Source organism: Ursus arctos, unplaced genomic scaffold (assembly GCF_023065955.2).
Source record: "Ursus arctos isolate Adak ecotype North America unplaced genomic scaffold, UrsArc2.0 scaffold_1, whole genome shotgun sequence".
In the NCBI taxonomy this organism is placed as follows: domain Eukaryota; kingdom Metazoa; phylum Chordata; class Mammalia; order Carnivora; family Ursidae; genus Ursus; species Ursus arctos.
Window position 1 is genome coordinate 85,109,633 of NW_026622763.1, and position 12,846 is coordinate 85,122,478.

Here is a 12,846-nt window from a genome sequence, read left to right on the forward strand (position 1 = left end):
TTAAAATCACCATATAATGAAGTAATAAGGTGCTTGTGTATAAGGCCAGACTTCCCACTATATCTTTAGATAACTCTCAACATTGGTGAACTAATATAACTATGTATAATGATAATTAAGTCACTGTTTCCTTGTTTCACCAATATCTGTTATAAAATTACTGCTAGGTAGAAAGATGTTTTCTTTTTGAGGATTGGTTTTGAACAGGCCAGAAAAAATTTAATATACAGAAATATGGAGAATACATCATGAAAAAAGTCTTTTAAAAAAGCAAATAAGAAATAAAAGATAAAAATATATAGTACATAGCATTGAATTGGTGTTATAATCCATAACCAAAACCATTTCTTAAAATGGGAAAAGTAACTACTAAAAATGTTTCCAAATTGTCTTATACTGTTTTCTTTTTATTTTATTCTGAAGAACTTAATTTTTTCTAGGTTCTGATTATGTCTTCTTCAAAACGCTTTTTTATGCAGTATTGCCATTTTGTAAAATTAATAGTTTACTTCTTATTTCCAAGTAGAAATAAATTGAAAAGCTATGATTAGTTTGCAATTTGTGTCTTTATAAAAACCTTTGAAAGATAAAAATTTTTGAAAGTGAAATTCAACTTGAGGGGAAAGTATGAATAATGAAAGTTCTTTATTCATCCACTAAAAAAAAACTGTTTGCATGCCTACTAAGTGTTGCTACTCTTCTAGGTGCTGGAGGGGGAAAAAAGATGAATTAGACACTTTTCCTACTCTTAATGAGCTCACAATTTAATGAAGGAGACAGATGCATAACCAGATGTATATTGTATAATGTGATAAATATAATAAGAGCCATGAAAGAGGGGCTTAGGAGAGCATAGCAGAGGGCCGCTTGGTTTCAGAAATTCATGGTAATCCTCATGGAGAAGACAGGAAGCTGAAGTTCAGGGTGCTGAGAACCAAGTTTGGAGTAGCAGTGATTTCTAAGGGGTAAGGAACAGCAGGAATAAAAGCACAGACCTGAGGAAATGTAGAGTGTACATAATACTGAATAGTCAGGGAACAAAACATGAGGTGAAAGGGAAAGGGAAAAAAAGCGAGATCATTAGACAGGAGCCAGAATTTGAAGGCTATTTGCTCAGGGGCAGGGCAAACTTAATGGAGAATCGCTGCAGGGTTTTTAAGAAGTAATGGATTTGCTACATTTGTGTTTTACATGGACCTTTGTCCTGTAAAGGCTAGTCAGGTGGGATCCAGGTAGATTACTCTGGCACAGAGAGTGTGTTAGTCTATGTAAGATATGAAAAAGGATTAAACCTGGGAAATGGCAACTAGGATAGAGGCAGGGGGCCGGATTCAAGAAATACCTTGAAAAGTATGGAGGGAAAAAGAGAGGCTGATGGCTAATTTGATGACAGAAGAAGAAGGGTCAGAGGAATTAAATGTGACTCAAATGTTCATCTGTGAGAACAGTAGTACCATCAGTGAGAGAATGCAGAGGAGGGACACCCTTCCTTGTGTGTGTGTTGGAGGAGGAAGGGTTGATACCTTCAGTTTTATGGATCTATAGTATGTCTCTAGTGTGGTTGTCCTACATTTGGGTAAGAAATGTTCCTCGCCAGCTGGAAAGAGGGGCCTGTGTTGGTGGGGCATGAATGTACCAGTATAATGTGCAATTTTGAAACAGCATACGGGCGAAAGTTGAAATTGTAAGTGGATAAGATAGCTGAAGAAGGATCTATAATGTGAGAAAAGCACAGCCTGAGACTGAAACCCAAGGAACTCCAATAACCACTAAATGACCTAAGATGAGCTCCTATGTTAGAAGCATGAGAAAATATAATTGGGTAAAATCAAGTAATTGCAACATCATGGGAGCCAAATCAAGAGAGACCTTCAGGAAATGGGGTAATTGTTAATGTCAAATGCAAAGAGTTGTCTCATCAAATAAGAACTACTGAGAGCATTTTAGTTGTCATTGTTGAGGTCACCAGAATTTCGGTTGCTGTGAGTCGAGAAGCAAATTGGACATACGAAAATAGAGGCAAGGGAAAAGGGAGGTGAGTAGTGAGGGGCAGGATGTGGGGTCAGGAAAATTTGTTGAGTGGATTGTGTAGGATATTTGAGATTTAAACATATTTACAAGCTGAAGATGAAAGAAAAAATGGAAGACAAAGAAGGGTATGACTGAAGCAGACCCATCTTTTCTAAATACAAGTCACTGTATATTTAAAGATGTGTACTCTCTTTAAACTCTTTGGACTTTATTTAAGCAACTAAGTAGCACATGCAATTTATATTGATTCAGCAAGATCACAGAATAATGGAAACATTAAACTTTTGAAGAGTCAAAATCCTAAATATGAGATCAAAAAAGGATAAGGAATAACGCAACTCTCTACAAAATTAGTGATACAAAGTAAAAACTTTACAGGAAGATCAGAAACTATAACATGTCAATATAAAAATATCTGGAATTCTGAACACCGAGATGCATTGAACATTTGCCACTACTTACTGACTTATAAGTGCTTCGATGTACCCATATATCTAACATAGTTGAGATATTTTAACAAAATCTCCTTCAAATTTTGAAATGAAAATGGGGGAATATTTTAAAATTTCAATTAAAAGGGTATAGACAATAATTTCACAAGCAACTCTTCTTTCCTTCTATCAGTGAAAAAATTTTAACTATATAAATTAAAAAATATAAAAAGGGTTGAGAAGAAAGATTAAGGCATATAGGGAACTTAATAATATGAAACCATGATTCTAATTTTAACAAAAATATTCAATGAAAAATTTTAAAGATGCCTTATGAAAAATAAATAGCCCAGTCCAAAACCAAAATTAAATTGGTATTTATCATGGACTCAAAAATGTTAGTGTAGAAACCATAGTAACTGCCCTTATAGCAATTTAATTACCTACTAAATTTAGTTCACAGGTCCTTTTTAAAAACTTCTGTCTTGCTAATTTCAAATGTGAAGATCATTCCTAAGTTTTAAATGCTTGCTCATCATTTCAAAATATGGGGAAGGGTCTCCAATGGAGAGAGATGAATTCTAAGAATGAAAACTCACTGAACCACGACTCACTAGCGGTCAAGAGCTATGTCCTAATCATTTCTGAACTTAGCTATCATTATATCTGATGCAAAGTTGAAGAATGAATGAAATGAGAAAAGGCTGCCAAAATAAAAGTCCGCTAGTCAAGGCAAAAAGAGACAATGTTAACTGACGCCCCCCTCCCCGCAAACACCACCCCCGCAAAATTAGACTCTCCTGATAGGTAGTAAATGCATAACCCATTTTAAAAGTATCTAAAGAACTTATTAGAGCCAATATATTTAATGTACTTTCAGAGTAATAAAAGTGCTTTTAAGGTATTACACACATAATTTTATTTTCAGAAAATCATTGAACAGTATTCAAAGTAAGAACTTTCCTTCTAAAAAAAAAATGTGACTTGAGAGACTATTTCCATTAACTTGGTTCTTGAATTATCTAGCTGACATAATATCGACATATAAAAGAAAATCTGTTTTCCAAAGTGGGGTTGGCATGGTGAGCTCACACTCACCCATAGGTCAATTAGTACATGTGTTTAGGAGTAAAAATAGTCATTTGTTTCATCATCTCCATTGTCCCTGTGATCTTTCTAGGTAAAGATCCTATCTCTACATGCAATTTGAAGAGTAGGGACTAACTGCACAGCGCACCTCATTGCTTCACTAAAGGATCTCAAGGCACAGTGGGGCACAGCAGTAATGTAGAGTGGGATTCCGGAATTCAGGAATTCTGGGTTTAGGACCACAAAACTTTGATAAAGTGAGTGAACTTGGACAATATGGAGGATATTAGGAAAAGGATGCAGGAGGCTAAATGAAAACAAGTACAAAAATCCTTCAGGACTAAATCAGTCTTCCCAGAATTCATTTAACTTGGAAGATGCCAGGGAATACAACATTCAAATTCTGTCTCACCGTCATTCTGCAACAGTGGATTTAGAGACATTTTTCTATTTACTTGGAAGTTCCTACATCATCTGGTCAGATTTGTTCCCTTTATACCTTCATCCTCCCTTTTTATCTGACATCTGGCTTTTGTTGCTGTGGTAAATTGATCTCTTCATTGTCCCTACTTCTACTTTCCCCCACTCTATATATGTTCTTTTATTACACAATCATGATTTAAAAGGGCTGAGAGGAAGACACCCCAGCCACACACCCAGACTATGGCTCTGTGTTCTCACTTTCATTTCCCTAATGGCTTCCTTGTAATTAGATTTGCAAAAATAGCAAAAGGTCTCATTTTGAATGGCAACAGCTGTTGACATCAACATTATATTGAATAATTTACTGGTTTAATTTTAGCTGCAAAACAATAAAACCCTCCTGTGGATGATTATTTTAGCAGGCAAAATTTTCTCTTTCTGTTGCTGACTCTTCTGCTCCAGGGGTACCAGTTGTTTCTTCATGAAATACTCTTAACCCAAGTGCGCCAAAAACTCGCAAGTGGAGAAGTTTATTCCTTCTAGTTTCCTTGAAGCAAAGTGTCTATGTGACTATTTCAGTATCCTCAGTCAATGTGCTTATGTGTAAACCAATGAGTTGGCATTAGCTCTTCCAAGCTGCATTTGAATTTGAATGGCAGAATATTACTTTACCTTTTGAGGATCTGCCACTTCACAGAGTGACTTAAGCTGATTTCTTGACCTGCAGGAAATTGTAGCAGCATCTGCAAATTGATGTCCTCTTGGCAGAAAATGATGTTGCTTGCTTAACTTCTTCAATATCCCCTAGCAGCTAGCTCTTAATCTGGCAGAAAATCTCTTTATGGAATCTCATACTTTCCTGCCAGATATAAAGTACCCGAGATGATTCTCAACAAGTGTCTGTCTCTGTACGTGGGTGTGTGCACATGTGTGTAGGCACTCATAAGGGAGAAGAGGATTTATGGACAGAAGGAGGATAGAGTATGTTAAATTGTTCTCAAGTCTGAAATTAGTCACCTTCTGGAGGAAAGAAAAAGAAAAGCCCTTACTAAAATAGATTTGCTATCTTTTACAAAAATTAGGTGTTGGGATTTCTTAGATGAATGACATTCCTCAGTTCAGCACTTTTTCTTCTTTCTGTAATGTCTTTGTCTTTCAGCTGTTATCACTATCAAAACTAATCTAATTATTATTCATTTTATAATGCATCCTTTTGAAACAATAGAAAACTATGTATCCATCTTTGAGTTGTTCTATACTGGTCAAAGAAGTTCTAGGTGATAGGTTAACCTGCCATAAAGTTACTTTCACAAAATGCATTTGTGATTTTATTGATACACATATCACTAAATTCTCCCCCTCCACCTTTTTTTTTTTCCTGTCAACATTATTTTGCTTATATCTTGTTGAAGGAGTAATTCAAAGCAGCATTTAGCAAAGAGGGCTATCCTCACCTTCAGCTGCTTGGACGAACAAAGAAACATAAACAGTGAACTTCTGTTAAAGATTTATTAAGCACAAATCTCAAAAGTCTGATGACTATCTTGTCTTTTCTAAGATATCTTCAATATCAAGTAAAATTTGGAAGAATTTCTACGCTCCATACAAAGTGTACCTGCCACCAGCTTCAAAAAGGTGTCAATAGAATACTTTTAGGTAAATGTTTAACAGAAATATTTGAGAGGGTATACATTTGACTGAATAAACCATTTTCTTAGAAAGTATTCTTCTTCAAACCAACATGTTAATATAAAGATGAATAGAGTTTTATATGAGAATAGCATATATTTAGTAGACTGTGTCAAGGGTAAAGATACTTGTGTGATGGAGTCCTTGGCCAGCAAGGATGCTTACCCTTGGGTGCAGTTTGGATGGCATGGGTGGCACTCCCGATCCTGATCAGCATACTTGAAAATGAAACTGTTTGCCCCCTGTAGGCCATCTGGACATTTTTCCACACAGTTCGGACCATCTTTAAAATGGGAGCACTTTGTGCAGTTGTCAGGTCCCTGAAGTGTGAAAAAGAAAACACAAAGGAGAAAGAAAAATGGATGCTGTTTCCTCTGGTATTTGTGTGGTTTCATTCCTGAGACTTCATGGAGTGGCCAGTCTTCCCCTAGGGAATTGGAGAGCATTTTCAAAACTACAAATGGGGATGCCACTATTGCAGCTTTTCAATGTAAAAGTGAGATGTAAACTCTCCTTTGGTTGTCTATGATTACTTGAACAACAAATTTTAAAATTTACTATGGTTGAATTATTAGGAATTGGTCAGTTTAGGCAAATCAAATTTAATTTCTAGATTACTCTCCATCTCAAATCAGCTTGTGATAATGCTAAAACTCACATGTCTATTAATAGGAATTTTAGTAAATCACAGTTCAATACTGACAGCACAATAAAGACACATTCTGGTGAAGAAATATCAAAAGCCCACAATAATAAAGTAGATGCATGCCAAATAAAATTATATGGAGAAACTTATCCAATAATAAAGATGATAAAAATATGAGCATAATAAATTTAAATAGAAATAACTCACTTTGTATATTTATGTTTATAATATACAATCATTTTCTAATATGTAGAATGTTAATAAACAATAATAATATACAAATATGTTTAAATGTCATTTAATATTGTCATATTGTCTTAGGTTCCTCTTTTCTTCGACTACTTTCTGGAACTTCTTTCCCTGACCTATTTCTCCCCAAAAGCTGTATGTCCACATTGTTCAACAATTATGACAGTTCACATTAAACACAATTTAGATAAATGAGATATAGTAAGTATAGAGGGAGATAATTAACTTTATTTGGTCTATAATTATAAATTGTGAATTTGGGAGTCAACAACAAGCAAACATTAGGCAGAGCCATGCATTAGGCAGGGAGCATCCATCACTAGAGTGCATTACTTCTCTCTACAAATGTTAATCTACAAATGTTAATCCAAAAGCAGTAAGACATTGTAAGTTGGTGATATAAGACATCAGGCAATCAATAAATACAATATTTTAAAATTTAAAGATTGAGGTTGCTAATGAAGAAGAGTGGCATAAAGAAAAAAATTAGGAGGAGATTTCAGGAAATTCTGGGACTGGTGAGGTTCAATCAAGTACCTGTCTATTTCACTATTTTGATGTGAGGCTTAGAGCTAAAAGAAAATTATCCTATGAAACCTAATCCCCATTCAACCTGAAGAGTTTGCTATTGGCAACTTCTTATTTCCTACCAAAAAAGAATACTTCACATGCTTCCAATTTTAACACCTGCTCATGGGTACTTAGGCACGTAATGCCATCTATTATACAAAATCATTTACTGTGCAAGTATGCTCAGTGGCATGACTTATTGTACAAGACAAGAGACATGCTGACGTCTTCTTGCAGAACACAAGAATAAAAACTAACTATGAGTAAATTAGGCAGTTACACTCAAAATTAGAAATTGGGAATTATTTTTCTACAAAATTTTTTTAAAGATTTTTTTTTAAATTTATTTATCTGACAGAGATAGAGACAGCCAGCGAGAGAGGGAACACAGGCAGGGGGAGTGGGAGAGGAAGAAGCAGGCTCCCAGCGGAGGAGCCTGATGTGGGGCTGGATCCCAGAACACTGGGATCACGCCCTGAGCCGAAGGCAGACACTTAACGACTGCGCCACCCAGGCGCCCCTCTACAAAATTCTTCTGATGTAAAATAATATCCAGGTAAAATCAGAAGACACAAAATATTATGAAACTAAAATTAAAATCATATTTAATGTTTAAGTATACTTCAAAAAGATTTTTTGTATGTTTCCTTGTTTTTAAGCATCTCTTTCCTAATTGACTGTATTATCATGATACAAAACCTACTGTTCTAAGTTGACATAACTAAAAAACATCCTGACAAATCTCAAAAGAAATGAAATGTACCGATTCTCCAACTCATTTCCATAACAAAAAGATTTAAAGAAATACGTGTGTCTAATGCTTACTCTTCTATCATTATATTCCCAAAGATTTTAAGAACCTAAGTTCAGTGAATGAACTGATAAATGCAATGATAAAAAACAGAGGTGAAGGCAATATTGTTCCTTATCTCTGATTTTAAGCTACCCTTGGACTCAATTGTATACCCAGAAAGCTAAAGGATAAGCTACATTGTGATAGAAATATTACATTTTTATTTCCTCAGTGACAATTGATGATTTTCTCTGGTAACTCCTGTGGGAGACAATGCTACTATTCACCAGTATCCAGTTCTCTTCCACTTCTGGCCACATGGAAGACTGAAATTCTCCTCCCACCAAAAGCAAGGTATGTCTTGTTTTAGACAATGAAATTAAGTAGAAGCAGTTTAGGAGACTGCCAGGGCTAAAGTCTCCAGCCTTCTCTCTCCCTGCTGCCATGATGCAGGGATCCTATGCAGATGTGGGGACGCTATAAAGGTAAAGCATCTCGGAACATAGACCAGCACAGGGAGGAGGGCTGATCTGCAGTGCATTTTACATGAAAAAATTTAAACATGTTCCTATAAACTACTGTAATATGGGGGTTATTTGTTATGGCAGCACAACCTTTGTTGTTAACTTGACTTTAACCACTATTTCAGCTTCTATTATTCTCTTCCTCGATCTCTTCTTTTGCATGCTGCCTCTTCGGCTTATATTTTGATCACCTAAAATTCTAATTTCCCTTACTTCCTTTTCTTCTCACATGCCCTTCCTTATCTTTCTCGATAGAAACACACAAGAGTAGAGAAAGTAAGAGAGGATAAAGTTGTAAAATAAAAATAAAATAAAATAATAAAATAAAAAGACCAAGTACAGACACACAAGGATATAAAATCAGGGGCTTACTTTATTTCAAAGCTAGTCCTCTCAAGATTATCCTGGATTTCTGTCACATTTAAATAGTATAATATCATCCCATTTTACATGTAGCTGTTATATTCCCAGAAAACATGTTATTATTTGCAGAATTGTTGCCTATGGGGTTTGGGGGGGAGGGGAAGTGAAATGAATAGAGTATAAAATTTGGAGTCACTTCTATAGTTGAGTCCCAGCTCCACATCGTATAGATTGTTGACTTTTGGCGTAACTTTCTAGTTATTATAGGTTCAGTTTCTTTATATTTTAAATGGAAAAAGTGATATGATGCTTCAGATGTAACAGTGTTTGACAAAGATACATGTGTATCAATTATTATTAGGGAAATATGGACAGCTCAAGAAAGTGTGATTCCAACAGAATAAATCGCAAGACCAGGTGTGGGAATTCCAACCAACTTTATGACTTTTCCTCTGTCTCATTGCAATGTCAGCCTCACGGAGAAGTTTCCAGAACTTCTTGGGTATCTCAAATGATAGATGCCTGTTATATGGCACACAAAAGTACTTCTGTCTCTAGTTGTGATAATCAATATGTGAACCCAGATACAGGCAAAATCCTAATATAAATTGTAAAAGCTGAGAGCAAGCAACCTTCTAGTGAAAGCAGTTTGAGATCGGTCCTGCCAGTTTCTCAGACACCATAATCTAAAATTGTGTTCTTACCTGCTTAGCATTTCAAGGTTTAGTGATCTAGTGATCAAACAGGTTTTCTTGATTCTGTGTTCTGATCTTCCACAAATGAGTGATTCGGGTTTACTAAACCTTTCCTACTTCTGACTTATTGCCTTTCCTAATCTCTAGACATATTAATTGACAATGTTAACCCTGGGTGATAATTCAAAGTAGACTGCTGGCCCAAGAATGCTGTCATTAAAAAATCAAAATGTGTTCATTAAATACCTGTTTTCACTCTTTCTTAGTTAGAAAATAATTTTTAAAATTGAAAAAAAAAACATTAACTTTAGGGTTTTTAATGTGTAATTTATAAACTGTCTCAATCTTTTGAGTAGCAAAAGAATGAACAAATACACTGTGAAAACATACAAAGTAAAATAAATTAATAAATTAGTTATTTACCAGCATCATTTATAGCATAGGAGGCAGCATGAGGAATAGAAAAAGCACAGGACTGGTTTTGCAGTCTGCCTTGTTATTGTAATTACACATTTTCAAAGTCTCAGTCTCTCTGAAAGATATATTGTTTTCTAGTCTTTGACTTTTGGTACCTAAATATGTTAATGTTTAAAGATGTCTTATATAGATGACTTGACTTGCTTTAACACAGTCCATTTCAGAATTTTACTTCCCTGTTTTTCATGTCATTCTTTCCAGCATCCACATTTCTCACGCTACATATTAATTGTATTTTCCATTAATTCCTTTGTGGGGACAGAAAATAGCCAAATATGCCCTTTACATACTTACTTGAAGATCATTTACATATTAAATTGTCTTTTAGACTTTGGTTCTTCAGGCCAAATCACACCACTTCTTTTTCTCAGAGGTCTGATTATCCAAGCTTACTCATACTTGTGGTAGTCCTCTTTTAGGTTTTAGTTTATAAGTGTTTGCCTTCTCCCTTCTGTGTTTCACAATGTCTTTCACAATGCCATAATAGTTAAATAATTAAACACAAATATGCATGTGTTATAGTTTACATCAGATGCACCATGAATTTTTATATTTGCATATCTTTGCATGTTTCTTCTTTCCAGATTCTTCTTCAAAGCATTGCTAGCTTAAACATCACTTCTCTACAGACTTCCTTGATGCCCTACTTTCTATCCCAAAGACAGATTAATTTATCTCTCATTTGTGTTCCTGTAACAATTGATACATATTTTTATTTTATCAATTATTTTGGTTCAATCTAATTACTTATATAGCCCTCTTTTATTTTCAACACTGCAATTTTCAAGGGCATATCCATATCCACTTTTTAAATACATTATCTAGGATATAAATACTTAAGAAATTGAATTTGTAAATATTTCACCTCTATGACTAAACTGTAAGCCTCTTGAGGGAGGAATATCAAGCATGATTCCCCCTAGCATGCTACAAACACCTGCTGAATGAATGAATAAATGATAAAGCAATGACATAACAAACATTCACACATGAAGCTAAATAAGCCAACACAACCACAGATGTCTTCAAGCTTACCGGTCCATGGCAGGTGAGGATGCCATCTTCCATCTTCTCACACTGGGGGTCACACTCCACACAGATGGAGCCATTCTCAAACTCTCGAAATTCACTGTGAAAACATCAGCGGCATGAGGTGGTATAAGCGAACAAGCTGTCAAGTTAACAAATGAAGTAACATCTGCTAAAAGTCCTATTGGCAGAGTAAATTCTAGAGTCTGTTTCTCTATGTGCCAGGAGCATCAGAATCATTTCCCTGTACATTAAGGAATAAGTTCTCCATTAGGAGAAAAGATAAACTGCAGCCAGATGGCTCTCCTTGCCCTCCACTGGGTTCAACGATAGACTCATTCAGGAAAACTCTCTCTTGTGAGAGATATTCTAGCAGTCTCAAAAAAAAAAGAAAAAAGAAAAAAAAGAAAGAAAGAAAAGAAAAAAAAGTATGACTCTTCTGATGACACAACAGAATCATTTTTACCTTTTTTAAAGTAAAGCTGTGCCTGTTTGTCTCTATATAAAATTTTACTCTTGGCTGAGCTTTATTTTTTAAACTCTGAAAGAACTATTGTATTTTTCTTGTTGCTAAGTTACATGATATTCCCCATCCCTGTCCTTCGAATCCCAAGACTCTTCAATTTATTTTTGGTGAAACTTCAAAAAATGCTTTGATTTCTTTTCTTCTTTTAAAATAACTGCCTTAGAGAATTAGAGAAATATCTTTTTATGGAAGATTCTATATTCTTAGATTATTGATTTAATATCACAACATCTTTTTCAGTTTAAGATCTTTTTGAAGTAATTCTATATGGTGTAAAATAAAAAAAACAGTTAAATGGTAACATTCTAAAACTTTCTAGTTGAAATCTTAGATAATGGTTATCCCTTCCCACAACCTTACATTTTGTGGCTATCTGAATATTAAATGTTTTCAATAGTAAGTTTTCTAATCAATATCTTCCATAAAATTTTCATTTCAATAATTGGGTACCATTCACGTACAACATGTTTAAATACCCCATTCCTAGTAACGTATGAGAGGATGAGGCAATGGGTAAAGACAATTTAGAATGTCAGCTATAAGTCATTAACAAAACTTGACTAAATATTTATAGCTTCTGTATTATTTTGTGTCCACATATCATGAGCTATCATTCCAAACTAAAAGTATTGCCAATATGGCAATTATGGATTAATTAGGTGAAAAATTTAAATTTATTTTTCCCTAGAGTGAAGTGTTCACTTATTTTCATAGTGAATTATCCCATTTGGTTATTATAAAGCCTTAAAAACGATAGAAATCCAAAAAATGGGGTATTTTTATGTTGGTTAAATTAAAATTACACATACTTTAAGGCAAGATAATTAAGTTTGGGTTTTCAAAATAAATAGCATAAATTGATGGTTTAGTCAGGTATCAAAGCACATATTTAGTTACATGGATTTTGCATTTTTAAAGAGAGGTGTTGGCTTGCCATGGATTAAGCTTCTTACAAAATTTCTTGAGTTTAAAAACTCAATTACATAGAAACAGATTTTCTTTTGCATGTTTTATCAACATGAATTATATACAGAACTTGACAGAGTAAATCCTCAGAATAAAAAGGTCAAAATGACCTGGTATGGGGGAAGAGGGGATGGTAGGTCAATTGTGAAGAGAACCAAAATATCATCTGTATAATGAAATTATAAAACAGTTACAGCAAAACCTGCAATCATCAGCAAATTCCTTTTTTTTTTTTTTTTTTTTGAGTATAGTTTCTTGGGTTGCCACAGGGTTATGTTACTGAATGAAAGTCATAATTTTTGTGGTACGAAAATTTTCCTCTTCTTGAAAACCCATTCCCCACAC

At 34.5% G+C, this 12,846-nt stretch overlaps 1 protein-coding gene across 2 annotated transcripts in view; it reads right to left on the reverse strand.

Moving 5' to 3' along the window:
- The window catches only part of ERBB4 (erb-b2 receptor tyrosine kinase 4), a 1,084,887-nt gene that overhangs the window by 244,463 nt on the left and 827,578 nt on the right, over positions 1-12,846 (reverse strand). For both annotated transcript variants that reach the window (XM_057304520.1, XM_057304522.1), the window contains exons 14-15: positions 11,016-11,109; positions 5,829-5,983 (exon numbers count right to left, since the gene is read on the reverse strand). In XM_057304520.1, coding sequence (XP_057160503.1) covers positions 5,829-5,983; positions 11,016-11,109 — 249 coding nt within the window. The remainder of the gene's footprint in view (positions 1-5,828; positions 5,984-11,015; positions 11,110-12,846) is intronic.